Source organism: Chelonoidis abingdonii, chromosome 3, assembly GCF_003597395.2.
Source record: "Chelonoidis abingdonii isolate Lonesome George chromosome 3, CheloAbing_2.0, whole genome shotgun sequence".
Classification (NCBI taxonomy): Eukaryota; Metazoa; Chordata; order Testudines; family Testudinidae; genus Chelonoidis; species Chelonoidis abingdonii.
In genome coordinates this window covers 101024309-101042679 of record NC_133771.1, presented here as the reverse complement: position 1 = coordinate 101042679, position 18371 = coordinate 101024309, and the positions used below count along the sequence as shown (strand labels likewise).

The following is an 18371-nucleotide window of genomic DNA, read 5'->3' as shown; positions in this document are numbered from 1 at the left end:
AATTTCCACAGCTTGAGTCTATTTTGCTCTTAACCTATTTTTAACAGGCAAAATTTAAGAAATATCAAATGTGGTCATACAGATATAATTTGGCAGTGAGTTAAACTAATAAAAAGAGAGGTTTGGGGTTTTTGTGTATGCTTTGGAGGCAGTCACTGACTTCACTGACAGTTAAATGTAGTGTATTGTTTTTTGTGGGGACTGCGAAAATTTTGAGTCTGTGAAAGTGGGGGATTAATAGCACTGCAGTAAGTCAAGCATAATAAACGAAAGCATAGTGCAAGCTATCCCACACAGTTCTGCTAACATACCTGGATCATCCTTGCTTCTCTAGTCTGTTCTCCTGAGCAGAGACTAGCAGCTGTGCAGTAGCTTTTATTATGTGGTAGCATGTCCAGTATAGACTATAAAGGATCAGAAGATTGAGATCATCAACCTATATTCATCTGTGAGCTCAGATTCCCATAATGAAAAGCTAGTGAATTAGTCCACTTTGCCATTTACGTGTGTGTTATGTATTCTTCTTCTTTGTCTTATGGTAGTCCTGAAAGGCCTATTATGCTAGGTGCTGTGCAAACAGAAAACAGAAAATCTATCAAAAAGACCAGACAGAGAAGCAACTTAATTTAAAAAAAACAGCTTCGGAAATCTGTTAAGTTTATACTTGGAGCAGAAAAACAATTTAAACAGTTCTAAAAGGTGATTGTTGAAATGTCATGGGCAGAAGGAGGTGTGTGATTAAATAGAGTTTGGAGTTATAAACAGTATAAAGATTGATCTCAGAAGAACAAGTACAAATAAATACATCACCAACTTGGTAGCTTTTTTTTTTTTAAACTCTCTCTCTCTCTCTCTCCCCACCCCATTCTAACGTAAGATGGAAATAGTCTGTAATGGATGAAGATAAAACCTTGTACTTAGCAAGTAGTTCTGTCTTTGGAGGTATTTTAGGGGAAGCTTTCCATAGCTATCCCTGTAAAATGTACCCTTTCCCTGCTGCTGTACGTGTCATTACAGAATATACGTGTGCGCGCACACAAACACAATCTTTTTTTATTTACGCCTCTATCCCGATATAACACTGTCCTTGGGAGCCAAAAAATCTTACCGTATTATCGGTGACACTGCGTTATATTGAACTTGCTTTGATCCGCCGGAGCACTGCTTTACTGCGTTGTATCTGAATTCGTGTTCTATCGGGTTGTGTTATATCGGGATAGAGGTGTATTTAGGGTAGAAGATGCAAACACAAGGTTTATGGCCTCAATAATGGTTACTAGTCTTACAACTATTTACAATATACCATGAAAAGTCAGAAATCGATCGAGAGCTCACAGGTGAACAGGTGTTGGCCACTTAGGCTTTGTCTACACTTACAGTTTTGCAGCGCTGGCAGTTACAGCTGTGGTCATACAGCTGTGTACGGCCAGCGCTGCAGTGTGTCCACACTGACAGTGACCAGCGCTGCAGTGTGTCCACACTTACACCAGTTGCAGCGCTGTTGTGAGTGGTGCATTGTGGGCAGCTATCCCACAGAGCACCTCGCCCACATTTTGTCGCTGTGGGTTGTGGGAAGGGGACGGAAGGGTGGGGTCATTCCGTTCCTGTTCCAATGACCCGTGCTGCCAGGGAATCGACCCCACGCCTAAGAGGCCCCGCACCTTAGCACCTTTTTAATTTTTTTTTTAACTTACCCGTCCCCAGCTGCGGTCTGCCTATGGTCCCGCTCCTTTGAGTGAAGCGCCGGTGGAAGCGCGCATGGCCCCGCTCTCCCAGCTAGAGCTCCAGCCGGTCTACGGGGCTGGCGGCGCTCCGGCCGGGGCTCCAGCCACGAGAGTGGGGCGGCGGGGCTTTGTCGCGCTCCGGCCAGGAGAGCGGAGTCGCGGAGCTTGCTGCGCTCTGACCGGGCTCCAGCCGGAGAGCGGAGTCACGGAGCTTGCCGCGCTCCGGCCGGAGCGGCGGCAAGCCCCGCTCTCCCATCTGGAGCTCCGGCCGGAGCGCGGCAAGCCCGCTCTCCCGTCTGAACTCCGGCCGGAGCGCGGCAAACCCGCTCTCCCGTCTGGAGCTCCGGCCGGAGCGGCGCAAGCCCCGCTCTCCCGTCTGGAGCTCTGGGCCTTTAAATAGCCCCCCTGGGCAGTGAGGGGGTATTTAAAGTCTTGGGGCTCCAGCTGCCTCTGCCACCCGGTCCTTCAAATAGCTGCCGGAGCCCGCCTCCCTCTTGCATTCCCAGCGCTCCGAGGCTATTTAAAAGGTCCCCGGAGTAGAAGGGGGTTTGGGGCTACTTAAAGGGCTGGGGTTCCAGCTCCTTCTGCTGCACCCCATGACTGCCCACACCAGTCCAGCCCCCCCGCCTGCAGCCAGCTCTGCACCCCGTGCCCACAGCCACCTCTGCAAAACACCCCTGTCCTGTCTCCAGCCAACCCCTGCCACACACCCTGCAGCCCTGCCAAAGCCAGCCAGCCCCCCACACACTGCTGCCCGCACCAGCTCTGCACACTCTGCCCAGCCCGCACCCCTGCCCTATTTCCAGTCAACCCCTGCTGCACCCCACTGCCTGAAGCCAGCCCGCCCCACACCCTTGTCTCCAACCAGCCCCACATCCCTTGCCCTGCCTGCAGCCAGACCTTACCTCCAGTCAGCCTCGCCCCTGCCTTCAGCCAGCCCCATGTCCACTGCTGCCCTGCAGTTTCCAGCGGCATAATCCGCAGGGAGCAGCTGGAACCAACACATGTGCACACCCCCGGGATGGCGGGGACCCACACATGTGAAAACAGCAGTCATTAATACCCAATCAACAGCATAATATGACAATGTATATTTTTATTATTCATATAGTTATGGAAAGTAAAATAATACATGAAAGAAATGAGAGGCTTTTTTTTTCCACTTTTTTAGTCATCCTGCTGATCTGTGCTTCTCTTGGTAGTCAATTCCTTTCTCTTGGCAGCCTTCTCCTTTATCTTGGCAGCCTGTCCTTTTTCATGTTTCCTTATCCCTCCAGTCTTGCAACTTTTATTTTCTGTGGAATACAGATTCATAACTGCTTTCACCATCTCTTCTTAGTCTTCCTTGGTTTTTTTCTTAAGCTTTGCAGTCTTTCAGAAGTCTACACTGATGGAGCAGTATTCAAGGTCACTTTAAAAAAACACAGAGAGATAAACTGTTAATACAGAGCCTGCATTGTTTTTAAGAGTTTTTGTAGCATCATTTACACATTCTGAGCATAGCACAGAGAGGCCGCAGCTGCAGATAGAGATGGCAAGTTTCCCCACACGCGGCTCACAGTGAAGGGGGCGCTGCACGTGGCTCACCTGGGAAGGGGTGGGGGTGGGGTTGCTTCACTCGGAAGCCAGGGGTTTCTGTGACTTGTGAAAGCAAAGAGCAGCTATAGGGAAATCAATGGGCTATTCCACATCTAGGCATGCTTGCAGGCAGCCATAGCCCCCTGCTCCCAAAACATTTGCATCCTTATAATAAAAGCTTCTTACCAGAACAGGCTCCTCTGCTGTTCCTCACTACCAAGTCCCAGCAGCTGCGACTGGCTAGCTTCTTCCTGGCTGGAAAATAGCTCCTGCCTGCATGACTCTGGAGTCTCCAAACACCTCATAGTAGCCTCCCTCTCGGGTTCCTCTACAACCTCCCCTCCTCTCCAGGCTCTGAGCCCAGGGCAGTGGAGTGCGAAGCGATGACCAGAGAGGCTGAAAAGGAAATGCTGGGATAAGTCCAATACCCTGGAGGCCAAAAAAAACGCTGGTGAGTGTCCACACCTGATGACCAGCGCTGCATCACCAGCGCTGGTCTCGCTAACTCGGAAGCAGACCCAGGTGTACAGCCAGTGCTGCAAACAGGGAGTTGCAGCGCTGCCTGAGCTTTTAATGTAGACCCTGCTAAGTCAGCGCTGTAATCCCCTCGCCAGCGCTGCAACTTGCATGTAGCCAAGCCCTTAGTAAAGGGTGACATTGCTGGCTGCAAAACATAAAATCTTCATTGATATAGTTTGCAGATGACACACAAATTGGAAAAAAAAAAAAGTGGTAAATAATGAAGAGGACAGCTTGCTGATACAGGGCAATCTGGATTGCTTAGTTGTAAACTGCTCACAGCAAACAATATTCATTTTAAAACAGCTAAATGTAGATGTGCATATCTAGGAACAAAGAAGGCAGCCATATTTACAAGATTGGGGGCTCTGTCCGGGAATCAGTGACTCTGAAAAAGTTTTATAGGAGTCATGGTAGATAATCAGCTGAACATAAGATTCCAATGTGACCTGTCACTAAAAGAGCTAATGCGATCCTGGATGCATAAACAGGATATTCTTCAGTAGGGTAGAGAGGTTATTTTACCTATGCATTTGACATTGTGTTATCATAAGCATCTTTCCCAAATCTGGACCTTAGCATCCAAAATGTGGGTGCCTAGCATGAACCTCCAAGCTTAATTACAGCTTGGATCTTATCTCGCTGCCACCAGACAGGAATTACAGCGCTTGCCTCGCCCTGGTCCCCCAAACTTTCCCTGGGGAACCCCAAGACTCAGAGGTCTGAGTCTCACAACAAAGGGAAATAACCCACTTCCCTTCCCCCTCTCTCTCCCACCCAGACTTTCCTCTCGGGCTAACCTGAGAGTTACTGATGCAATCTCTTTACATCACAATACCAAGAAGCATGTCTCCTCTCTTCCACAAAGAAACAAACCCCTAACAAGGAAACAGAAATGATTTTATCTCTCTTCCCCCCTCCCAATTCCCTGGTGCTGCAGAGCTTCACCCTCCGTAGATCTAACACAAAGAGAATTCCCCTTCTCTTCGTTCCTTAGCCTACCCAGAGAGAAAAAGCTCAAACAAGTCTTAAAAGAAAACTTTATATAAAAGGAAAGAAAAAGACATGAACATAATCTCTGTATCAAGTGACCATGCAGGGCTATTGCTTATAAGAAAAATATGAATAAACAGTCTGATTATAAAAGATATCCAATTTGAAATATTCCAGCAAAACAAACACATGTAAATACAACAAACAACATAAAAGCCTATATTGTTTTTCTACCTGTACTTACAATTTGGAAACAGAAGATTAGAAGATAGAAAGAACCTTCTCATAGCTGAGAGACAGACAAAAGACTCAGACCCCAAAAATTCCCTCCCTGACTTTGAAAAATTCAGTTTTCTGATTGGTCCTCTGGTCAGGTGTGTGGTTCCCTTTGTTAACCCTTTACAGGTAAAAGAAACATTAACCCTTAGCTATCTATTTATGACAGGTGTGACATCTGTAGCAGCAGGATTTTATATTTTGTACTACAAGAATTAATGTATGATTTGATCATCCTGCCAGCCACCCTTTTTGAATAGTAGAAAGGAATGGGACATTGGTAGAAACATATCCGACAGACTGCCAGTGTCTATACTGATGTTAAGGCAGGGACAGACCAGAACAATCCTTATGATTGATTATGGTCACCCTTTTGTTTTAGGATAAGTTATAATGTCTACTATGGTTTCCTATATGTATTATAAATTAGGCACTGTAGTTAAATAACATTTCTTTGTTTTAAGGTTTAGTAAGAGACAGGATCTTTTATTGTGTCTATGTTAAGGAGATTAGAGGAATGTTGAATGCCCGGGCCACAATGTGAACTGTTTTGATTACAAGATTTAGTAAAGTTTAATTTACAATGCCTTTCTTGCTCAACATAAAAACTGTTGTATACCTTTGAAGGTCTCTGTAGAAGACTGTTTGTGTGAATGAGGAATGCATGCATCAGGAAAAGATAAGGTGTGAAGGCCATTGTTAAAGTCAGATTGTCAAAGAAGGAAGAGTGAAGAAACTTAACGACACCAGAGATCCATCAATGCACATCCATAAGTGAGGAAGGGCAGATTGATGACCCTGAGGTGGAGGCTGGCACCTCTAAAGACAAGACAATTGATTAAATCGAAACCAGGACAGGATGACCCTCTCGGAGGTGTTTTGGAATGTTAACATCAAAAGATAACACCAATTAATGCTCAAATAAATTTGTTAGTCTCTCAGGTGCCACAAGTACTCCTGTTCTTTTTGCGGATACAGACTAGCACGGCTGCTACTCTGAAACCAATTAAGGAGTAACTGGTCACAAATCCATAGACTTCAACAGAGAAAAAGACTATAAGAACAGGGTCCTGGGCAATGTGACTTTGGGTTCGATTTGCCACAACTCCAGGAGCATCGGATCCCAACTGACAGAGCCCAGCTCCCCTCTGTGACCAATCTGGCTGCCCACTAGGTTAATCCAGACTCTGGACTGGTAACTATAAACATTAACTGGCAGGACTGTGTGCATGGTGTGTGTGTGTGTGACTGAAAAGCATATTCTAACTGCTGTATTCTCAATAAATGCTGCCTTCTCTCCTATAAAAGATCCTGTGTGCTTTATTTAAGCATAACACATCTGCTGGAATACAGTGTTCAGTTCTGGTGCTCACAGTTCAAGAAGGATGTTGATATACTGGAGAGGGTTCAGGGAAGAGGCACGAGAATGATTAAAGGATTACAAAACATGCCTTACAGTGATAAACTTAAGAAGATCAATCTATTTAGCTTAAAAAAGAGAAGGTTAAGGGGTGAGTTGATTACAGTCTATAAATATCTACTTGGGAAACAAATAATTGATAAGGAGCTCTTCAGTCTAGCAGAGAGAGGTATAACAATCCAGTGGTTGGAAGTTGAAGCTAGACAAATTCAGACAGGAAACAAAGTGTACATTTATAGTGGTGATTCCAGTTAATCATTGGAACAATTTACTCACAGTGGTGATGGATTCTCCATCAATGGCAATTTTTAAATCAAGATGGGATGTTTTTCTAAAAGATCTGCTCAAAGAATGATTTTGGGAATGTTCTATGACCTGTGTTATACAGGAGGAAAGACTAGATCAGGGTTTCTCAACCCATGGATCAGGACCCGAAATTGGGTCGCCAAAATGTTTCAAAGGGTCTTATGACAGCAGGTCCATAACCAGGGTAGGGCAAGTGGGGCAGCCACTCATGGCGCAAAGTTGGCCGGGTGAGAGGGAATGCCAAAAAAAATGCAATTGGGGTAGAGCCCTGCAGTGAGTAGTATTGCCACCCTTACTTCTGTGCTACTGCTGGCAGTGGTGGCGTTGCCTTCATAACTGGCTGGGGCGTTCATGTTGTTTGTGGCACAGGAGGACTAATTTTTTAATTCCACTCCTGTCCCACCCATGCAATACCCACGCCCACCCGCTCCTGCGTTGTGTGTTGAATTTTTATCCTACTGCCATAATAATTCAACAAACAATGAGGGAGCAGGTAGGAGTGGGTATTGCGGGGTGGGAGCAAGATTAAAAAAATAGCCTCTTGCAGGGCTCTAGTAGGGGGCGCAAATATGCTTGCTTGCTGTGGGTGCTAAAATGCTTAGTTACAATTCTGCACGGCAGCTCTCGTGGCTTCTGTCCTATAGGGCAGGGTTGGCTCGCCTTCCTACTCCAGGCACTGCAATCTCTGTGGTCCCACTGCTACTCAGGCTTTGCCCAGCCATCATGATGCCAGTACTCTGGGTAGGCCAAATTTAAGTATAGGGCAGTGCAACCCCATGAGCGAGGTCACAATTCCACTCTCACAAATTTGGTCCAGTGAGGGGGAGTGGAGCCAAACCTGAGTGGTGCCACAACCCTGGAGGTTGCATTGCCTAGAATGGAGAGCTGAGCCCAGCCTCCACAGCACAGGAGTTGCAGGAACCACTACTGTGGGGTGAGTGCTGGGCAGGACCCCCGCCCCCCAGATGCAAGACTTGACTGAAACTGCCCCAGGGCCTCCACCCTCAGACTATTTACTGGGTCACAACAGATCATAAACAGTTACAAATGAGCCCAAAAAGGTTGAGAACCATTGGACTTAGATGATCACAATGGTCTCTTCTGACTTTGGAAGCTATGAATCTATGAAAGACAAACCTGCCAGTAGCAGAATTGTTCACCCTTCACTCTTTTTATTTAGGTTCTAAGAAGTATGTGCATGTGCATATATAATTATTAATTTGCTCTATTTTTAACAAACACATGTCCATTCACCTACACGTGACTTAAAAGCCAGCTATCAAAAATTCTCTTTATTATGAATAAATTTTGGTTTGGGTTCAAATCTGCTTTCCAGAAAGAACCCTTAGGATTGACAAATAGTTCCTTTGGCTTTTTGTCCTATTCTGACAACAGAAAAACATTGCAGAACGTCTCTCAGTGGTCTTTCTTAGGCTATATCTACACTAGCACTTATGTCGCTCAGGGATGTGGACAGCGCTGTCGAATGCAGAGCTTCTCCCGCCGACATAGCTACTGGTGTTGGGAGTGGATTAATTAAGTCAACAGGAGAGCTCTCTCCTGTCACCTTAGAGCAGCTACATGAGAGATTACAGCAGCGCAGCTGCATGGGTGCACCTACACTGCTGTAAGCTCCCTAGTGTCACCATGGGTCCTCTCCTTGTTCTCTTTATACTGGCTCTTGTCTAAGAGTCATCTGTGGTTTTAAAGGCACTGGGACAAAGGATATAAACATGTATTATGTCTTCTGTGTGGCAACGGGACACTCCAGAGTTTTCTTGGACGGGACTGGGCTAGCAAGTTATAAAGCAATAATCATACTCAAACCCTTTCCTTAGATCTCCTGGGAACACTTTTCTTGACCTCATACGGCAGCATGCAACAGACTTTTTCCTCAGGTTAGCTGCCTCCAGCTAACACAGATTCCCCCCCAACCCCACCCCAGAAGTCCTTGTGAAATAATTTGTGGACAATTATGCCCTGTTAGAACCTCCTCTCCATGGGGAGGAACTTCCTGTAATTTTTAGATTTTGATCTCGGTCAGTTAAAATACAGGGCTGCAGTAAAGTTATGGTTGTTAACTATCTGGTTATTTTTCACATACATGAAAACAACAAAAGTATAGCTTCCAGGAAGAGACACTCTGCATACCAAGATTAACTGGCAAAAACTCTTGCAACCAATAGGAAACTTGTAAAACTAAGGGTTCATCACAGAAAGAACTGATATATCCATAACGATACTGATGCTTTTGTATGCCACTATAATTACATCAGCCACTATAATTACATATATATGGTTATTCGTTGTTCTGGAAGAGAAGTCCTTTTCCTCAGACTGCTGCAGAGTAAGCAGTTAGAAAACATCAGTAATTAACTATGTTTCTTGTTCAGGTCATTCCGGCCTGATCCTCAAACCCTCTTGGTTCTCATCTAAAGATTTTTTAATTACTTTAAGGGTGGAATTTCCAAACGTACTCAGCATAGGCCTAACCGTTCTCCCATTGAAATCAGTGGTAAAACAGGAGTTGGGAGCTGAATTAGACCAAACCTGAGTGCTTTTGCAAATCTTATCCTAAGTATCCAGCTTCAGGTCTGTGGCTTTTCTGTGACTGTTACACTTGAAAGGTTAATCTTACAAGATCCCATTTCTCTGTCGAAGGAGTGGATTGGGTCTGAAAGGGAGAAAATACCTGAGGTGTGATCATTTTCTGCTGTGTGTTTGCTTCCAGAAATGGCAGTCGCTCTTTGGAAAAGTTTGCTGCAAACCACAAAGAGTAGACTGTTCCTGCAAAGGGGTGTGTCACTGTATAACAGTGCCCATGGCTTTGAGGAAGAAGAGATAAAGAAAAAACTTCAGCAGTTTGGTGGTGGATCCATCAACCTTTCTAAGGAAGACAATGGCATTGGAGTCCTGACCTTGAACAACCCAAAGCTAATGAATGCATTCACAGGTACTGACAACGTGTGAGGATTATATTTAGAGAGAGAGAGTGAGTGCAATTGCCCTAGAATTTTGCTGGTCTCATTTACTTTGATCTTGTTTCTGTTGTTGGATTTAGTGTGCAGGTGCTGGGGGGACTTGGTGGCCTGTGATATACAGTAGATCAGACTAAATGGTGTAGTGGTCCCTGTATGACTCTGAAAAATTGTGCCTATAACTATGAAATAAGAAGTCATGACTTTTGATTAGAGATGCATTAAGTGATTCCTGATCTGCACAATAAAACCATAATAATATGTTGTTATAAATGTATAAATAAAAATAAAAACACAAGAAACTTTAGACACTGGACAAAGCTATCTGTCAGAACATGCTTGCCCTTTTTTCAGTCAGCTCAATCTTTTCTCCCTGCTCTTTCTCTTTATACTTTGTTCCTTTCATCTATCCCAGCTATTCTAGAAGCAAATAAAAATAATCATGTCTTTCAACTCCAAACACTTTACAAATGTTGGCAGATATCATGATGCCCATTTTGTAGATTGGGAAATTAAGGTGCAAGAAGGGCTTGAACGTAGTTCCTCCAACTTGCTTTCTACTCTCCATCACCCAGCACTTTATAGTTTGGCCTTTTCCAACCACATATACCAACCCATCCACTCTTTCTTCTTCCATCAGTTTGACACCTTACATATCAACTTATTTACTAAAGGATGAACATTCTCAGCCCAGTTAGAAACATCCTAAGAGTTACTGTCATATATCCTTATGGTCTGTCTGCCCCTACTCTATCGTAGAACTCTGGATTCTCCTATGAGGAATTTTCCAGTTGGTCAAATTAATTGCAGATTATACTCTTTATTCTTAGATTAGTTAATAAAGGGAGTTTTCAGACTAAAGCCTACAGTTCTTAATATCTCCAGCCTACATCAGTCAGTACCTACAACATATACGATATTACACCCATCGTATGTCTGACATCATATGAACAGGTCTGTATGTCTATTTACTTGATCAATTTAAGCATATTTAAAAACAGGACATTCTAATGTTGCGGCTCTAGTGGATAATACAGGGAACTGGGTTAAAGATCATGGACTTTATTGTAATCCCTGTCATTGACTTGCTGTGTGGCCAATGGTCAAGTCATTAATCCTCTGTGTCTGAATTCCCCATTTTTAAAATGGAGATATAAATCCTTACAGACTTACTATATGTCTTCTGTCACTTGCATTCCCTGGGAAAAATTTGGGTACATGCCAGAAAAATAATAATCACATGAACATTCTAAAGACGACCCACATCACTGCAGAAGGAGTAGCAAGAGCCATAATTCTGGGAATGCCTGGGAGCTGCTGAAGGATCTCTAGTAGCAGGAATAGGTGATAGAGCAAGAAAATTAGGAGAAGTTAGGAAATGCCAATTTTAAGGTTGTCTGTGCAACCTTAATTCATGTCATGATCTTGACATGGGCATTCAGAGCTGATGGTCAGAGAAGTGTCAAACCCAGGCCTGAGAGTGGTGAAGCAGTTAGTAGTCAAGTGCCAGGCCGAGGCTGCTATCAAGGGTCAGAGTCCAAGTCAGGGTCAGGAAGTGAGGTCCAAATTAAGCCAAGGTCAAAACCAGGAGTTAAGAGCAGAAAGCAATAATGGTCATCGCAGCTACAGAAGATCCGCCCTGTTGTCTGGACACTTCCTGGAATACCATTTGGGTTTATGTAAGGCAGGGAGTCAATCAATGAAGCTACTGCCTGTCAAATCCCTTCAGGCAGGACTTCCTGTGTTTTGTGTATGTAGATAGTCATGGATAGTGGAGCGAGCAGTGACTGCTGCTGTTGGGTGGCAGCGTGGAGGTGTTTGCTGCCTGACAGCTCTGTAGCCTTGGTTTTGAGACCTGCTGAGCCTTACAGTTCAGCCTCCTTATGTGTATACATCATGGTACAGACTTTAATTGCACAATCATGCGCTGTTTTCCACAGAATCCCTGCCTCATTCAGTACATCCAGGATATACAAGGTGGCTGAATTAAGGTTGTACGGGTACCTGTAAATCTGGTATTTCCTAGTATTTGGTTCTCTTTATTTTTGTATGTGATATACCAATGTAGGCACATTATGTTTATTTTTAGCCAATGTAATATGCATGAAAGGTTCTCGACTGACAGCCTTGGAAATTTGTATTCATCCATGAAACAGGCGCAGCTAGAAAGCTTCCCCACCAGTGTGCCTCAAAATCCTCACCTCAAGGAAGACTCTCTAGAAGATGAGATGACAGTTAATTCATTCTCTGTGTTAATTCAGTCCTTCACCTTCAGCTGAGTGGAATATGTTATTGCAGCACTTTAATTCACTAGCTATTTGCTGATCACTGCAATGTATTATTATAATAGGCAGGGCTGGTTGTTCTACCTATTATTAAGTTTACCAAACATTCCCCATTATAAGACTGTTTTTGGTTGCTTGTAATTTTCCTTGTCAGCCGGACGCTGAATTATTATTATTATTTATTTTATTTTTGAAAATTTCAGTCAAAGCAGTTAATCAGTTTCCGAGAATGAAGCCAGGGAAAAATGTTGTTTTGTCCACATTATTATTATTTTTTTTTTACTTTTTATTTGAAAAGTTCTCATGCCTGCATGCTGTTGAGTAGGGACTTGAAATATAGAGGAGGATGTCAGGATATGCCTTTTGGTGTCCCTGTTAAAATCCACCCTAATTTGGCTAAGTTATAAGCCTTTTAACAAAAAAATGCAGTTTGCACATGCTCAGTAGGGATTTCTTAGATTTTAGTATCTAAATTCCCCAAGGATTCTGACCACCCTGGGCATGCTCCAGCCTTGAGATGAACAGAACTTTCCATGCAATTTCAGCTCTGGGCATCTGAACTGAAGGCAACGGAGCATTTCTCTCAGGTGCTCTCAATGAGACCCTTTTCTGCCTAGGCAACCTGAAGGAGCTGCATGATTTGGAATCAGGGGGACAAAGATTAGGAGCTTTGAAGGGAAACTGGAACTGGAGGCTGGGGGTGAGAAAGGGTGTGGGACTTGGAATTGAGTTGAGGGAGGCTGGGACTGGCTGCGCTAGGAGACTGGGACTTGGGAGCCAGGGAGGGAAATAGTGTTTGGAAGCCAATAGGTAGATGGAGAGACTGAAATCAGATGAGGAACTGGGGGGAGACTGGGATGAGCTGAGCAAGGAGACTAGGACTGAGAACCAAAGGGAAGAGAGTAAAGAGGGGGGAGCGGGGAGGGGAGACATATTTGATGAGGAGCTGGGATACAGAGGTAGAACTGTAAAAGCAGCAAAGAATCCTGTGGCACCTTATACACTAACAGACATTCAGCCTCAGGTGCCACAGGATTCTTTGCTGCTTTTAGAGATCCAGACTAACACGGCTACCCCTCTGATAGGTAGAACTGAGCCTGCCTGGGCAGAGACTGGATCAAGGAGCCATGTAGGGAGTGGGGGACACAGAAGTTGGACAAAGAGCCTGGGGGAAGAGAGTGAGTCTAGGAGCCAGTGCACATGAAGAGTGTGTGTGTACAGGAGCGTAGGGCATATAATAAGAGGTCAGGGTGGGCAGGAGAGATCGATCAAATGAGGATCCGAGAAGGAAAAACTGGGACTGGCTGGGAAAGGAAGCTGGGGACAAAGATCTAGGAGATGGTGGAAGGAATTGGGAATGGCTGGACAAATGGACTGAGATGAGAAGCCTGACAAATAGAAACTGGTTCTACCTATGTGAGGAGAATGGGACCAGAGTAAGGAGTCAGAGATGGGGAAGAGAGAAGGCTGGAACAGGAACTGCTTAGAGAGGACAGAGAAGAAAGGATGGGGGGAAAACAGGCAGAAGAATCAATAGCCACTAGAGAACACTCCCCTTCAGGGACTAGAATAAAACCCAAGATTCCAGTGTCATCATTCATCTTGTATCAGCAAATGCCGGCGAAAGCCACTTTCAAAGTGTCCTGTCCCCCTCTGGTGCCAATCTACGTAGAGTAGTGATTCTCAGACTTTTGTACTGGTGACCCCTTTCACCACGTTGTTTGACTAACCTGCTCTGAGTGCAACCCCTCTTATAAATTAAAACACTTTTTAATATATTTAACACCATTATAAATGTTGGAGGGAATGCGGGGTTTGGGGTGAAGGCTGACAGCTTATGACTCCCCCCACATAATAACCTCACGACTCCCTGAGGGGTCTTGACCCCCAGTTTGAGAACCCTGGATGTAGAGGATGACAACCTATTACACTGCCATCAGTTGCTCTGTTAGTGCAAGTGGCTGAAGTTTGTGTCATGGATCTAAAGGTTCCAACCCCACTGATGACTGCCATCAGTGGTAATATGATGCCAGCATGATACAATTTCTGTGGGTTTTTTTTTTTTTAATTTTTAAAAACTTAGGAAATTACACACACAAATCTACATTGTTAAGGGTGCAAAATCAAGCACTGAAAAGTTAGAAAATGCCAGAATTCTGCTTGTCTATTTAACTTTAATTTGGCCCCCTTCTGCATAAGGATTATGATACATTCTTTGATTACATGCTCACATATTTTTTTCAAAGTTCATTCCATTTTTGTGTGTGTCTGTAATTTATTTATATTATGGTAGTGCATAGAGTCGTCAAGAAACCAGTGCCCATTGTGCTAAGCAGTGTACAAACAGTAAATTATAGTCCTTGCCCCAGAAAGATCTTGTCAGAAAGAGCCTATTCTTGGATACCTGGCTTCTCTGAATAGTCATACGTGTGTGTAATATATATAAAATGCACACTTTTGTTAGAAAGCTTAAAAATATCACTAACAAACTGTAGCCTAAAAACTATTTGCCAAACATTCACTTTATACAGCAAGTTTTGTCTCTTAGGAACAATGTTTATTCTATGCTTGAACAACTCATGGAACAGAAAGCTGAGCAAGAATATGTTGGCAAATAGCTGATGGACAATATGGATATAGTCTTGCTATATTTTTTTTCTAGTTATAATCTGATAGCCTCCTGTTTGAAATGGTCTTTGGAAACAAATCCTCATAACATCAGTTTAAGCCTACTGAAACCAATTTCAGCAGCCCACGCATCTTGTTGAATTCTAGTTTGACCAAACTGGAAAGGGAAAGGAGCCAAACTCTAAGGACTGAGATAGTTTTTAACTGTCTAGACTCCAAAAATGGTATCCTATTTGCATTTTTTGTTAAAGTTAACACTTTGATCTACTCTGCTGCAAAATAGGAGTAGGCCAGTGTTCACCAGGTGACTTTTAGTGCACAGTAGCAGGGACCACATGCACAGTTAGTGCACAACATGCTAGTGCTCTGTAGATTTACACCTCAACTTACTGCACACTAACTTCACCTAGGCAAGACCCAAGTTATTAACAATGAAGTCTGCTTATAACCTGGCCTCTGAATGTTCATTTACCAGTTAAAACATATTTGCTGTATATATGTGCTTATCTTTTTATACCCCCGTTCTAATTTCCTTAGAGGGAGGGTCCACATTCACCATCACTAGCTTCCTTCTTGATGATCTCCTTGACTTTGTCTGTGTGTTTCTTCTTTCATCTGTTGACTGTGGCCCTAGTCCATGAAAGCACTTAAAAGCTTAACTTTAAGCATGAATAGTTCCAATGAAGTCAAGTTATTCTTTCTGTAAATGCAGCATGAGCATTGTGGAATTCTCTAAAAATTCCTCAGGACGTCAGAAACTGAATCTTCCACCAAAAATGCTACACGTCATTACTTCTTTGGGAAAGTGAGTATTGCTTTGATGTCATTTACAACATGTGCTTAATATTAATCTCATAAGAAGTGCCTTACAAGTCACCACTCAAAGTTAAGCATGTGCTGAAGTTCTTTGACGGATGGGACCATTATGCCAGACATTGACCCAACATCTCAAGGTGTTTTTTTACTTTAAATGTTTCCAACAATCATTTACTACTTCCCTGTTGGTATAAAGTATTCTTGGTGATGCACAATTTAAATATCAAGCAGTAAGATTACACTCTGATTGTGTCCCCATTGACACAGTTTTGCTTTTCTCCCCTAATGACAGGCACTATGATGCTAGAACTCCAGGAGAGGGTAACTGAACTGGAAAATTGGAAGGATGGGAAAGGTCTTATCATCCATGGTGCAGAAAACACTTTTTGCTCAGGATCTGATTTGAATGCTGTCAGAGCAATGTCCAGCCCACAGGCAAGTTTATTATTGTATTATTTATTATTATTATTATTTAGCACATGGGAGCCTCTTTCATAGAAGAGCACCTCATTGTTCTAGGCACTCTACAAACACACAACAACAAAATGATCCCTGCACAAAGATCTTATAATCTTAAGTATATGATGAGACAGCAGACGGATGCAGACAAATGGGTGAGCAAAGAAACAATGATAAAATATTAGCATGATCAGCAGTAGTATCAGCACATTAGAGGCCAAGTGATTAATGTACACTCCATTTTTGGCAGAAAATGCAATCTTTGATGTTTTGAGGAACTCTTTTTTTTTTTTTTTTCTATTTTTTTTTTTTCCAAGCAAGGATGTTCCACAGTGCTCGTGCTATGATTATACATAGAAATTTCCATTTATGTCACACCAGTGTTGTTATAATAGGTAAAAAGTAGCTGAGTCTTAGCAAACCAAATGTATGCCAACTTGTTCTTGTAATTTGCAGATTAAGCTTTCCCTTTGAATTCCATGTTTAATCATTCTCGATGAAGTGTCTATTTCCTTATAAAATCTCTTTGACATTCAGAATTCTGTTTATACAAACTGGATCCACTGCAACGGAGGGAAGGCTGATGTAAAATGGTTCTCAGTAGACTTACTGAGAGGAATGGAATGGATAGGTATTCATATGACATTGTTCAGAGAAAGTACTTCCTCTCCAAGAAGCCAAATCACATACAAGAACTAAAATAAAACCATGAAAGCCACAAGAAGTGGCCTGAGAACACTCCAAATACACTTTTGACCTTGGCTGTATTCAGACCAATTATTCAGATATGAGAGATTCTTTAAAATTGCCGATCCCTGAAACTTGCATCCACTGGGATTTAATATCTCTGACAACACTAAAGCTGTGTAGCATGAGAAATAACATTTGCTTTTAATCCAACCTTGCAGAACTCTATTCTCTCACTCGTTGATGGAGGGTGGAACATTAGGTTTTTGATCATCCTCATGGTGAAGGTTGCGGAATAGCTTTTGTGTCTGGGCTTGTACCTTTTCATTGCATTTTTGCACAGTGGCTTTTCTCCATGGCATTGTTGTCTTCATGCAATTATTGAAAAACACATTTTTATTTGACTAATTTGCTGATTTTTTTTCTGTGATTGTTCATAAATCCAGCACAAATCTTGCATTTTTCCTCTGGTACAGAGAGGCAGAAAGATGGCCCAGAAAACTGAAGGATTTTCATGCTCTCTAGTGGCTCCTCCTCCCTGCCTATTTAATCTCTTTTAATCTGAAAATAAAAAATGATAGCGCAGAGGTAACGCTGGCTAAGAAACAGCCCCTGTTCTTTCCTGGGACAAAGTGCTTTCTGCATGGATGTCGTTGGCTTTTGTTGACCAAATCACAGAAAACAATTGAGCAGGAATGGTATGTTTAAAAAAAAAAATGTTTTTCTGTGACTTTGCCTGCAGGAGCAGACCCTAGCTTATGAATAGCAATCCCCTTACTTTTCAGTAAACCACAGAGATACAGCTAACTGAAACAGAGGGGAAGCTCTAGCCGGGACAGGTGAGAAGAACGGAGGAGACTCACACCTCTTCTTGATCCCTTTCTAGAAGCTGTAAGGTTCCTGAGTTGCGATTTGTAGCCTACTGAGCACTTGCCAGTGGTCTGTGGAAAGCTTGTTGTAGCTGAGACTATAACCTAAGTTGTTTGACTCTTAGAGGAGCAGTGATATTCTAAGGCCATCAGTATGGTTTCATATTCTACTTTCTCTGTGAATGGGGTTTTCTTTCCCCCAACAAACAAACTTGTGTTTATACCATCAGATGGTTCACTCCTATATATATATATATATATATATATATATATATATTTTTTTTACTTTGTGCACTTTGATTAGTTTTCTTCTTACTCTGAGGATACTATTATAGCTGAAAGTGTGATTATTCCTGAGTCTCCAAAGAACATGTTTCTTACTCTGATAAAGTACTGTGTCTGGTAACCTACTTTTTCTTTTCTTTCTGTCTTATCAGAAAAGCCTGTAAATATAATTGGTCAGAGCTGAGATAAGGTTTTTGAGAGTTCTTCTCATAGTCTTTTCATGTGAAATAGACAAATCTTTCTACTGCCTGATAGTTATTCTGAAAAGCACCAGTAGGAAGAGATTTGTTTTTATCAAAATGTTCCACCCGATTAATCTTTAGTTTCCATTTTGACTTTCAGCATGAAATTTAAAGTGTACAAAAGTGCCAATTTGAATGCAAGGACTCCACTGTGGTGTGATAAAGTATAAACAAATTCCTCTGGGACAATTTGTTTGGCTGCATCCTGATGATTATAGCATATAAAATGCAGCACTCTGGTCTGAGCCTGAACATTGTCATAACATAAATATCTGCAATCATTTTGAAATTTTTCCTCTTGCACAA

General features: G+C 42.8%; 1 protein-coding gene across 1 annotated transcript in view; it reads left to right on the top strand.

Moving 5' to 3' along the window:
• The window catches only part of ECHDC1 (ethylmalonyl-CoA decarboxylase 1), a 44307-nt gene that overhangs the window by 3928 nt on the left and 22008 nt on the right, over positions 1 to 18371 (top strand). The window contains exons 2-3 of the mRNA XM_032794800.2: positions 9548 to 9769; positions 15816 to 15974. Coding sequence (XP_032650691.1) covers positions 9550 to 9769; positions 15816 to 15974 — 379 coding nt within the window. The 5' untranslated portion in view covers positions 9548 to 9549. The remainder of the gene's footprint in view (positions 1 to 9547; positions 9770 to 15815; positions 15975 to 18371) is intronic.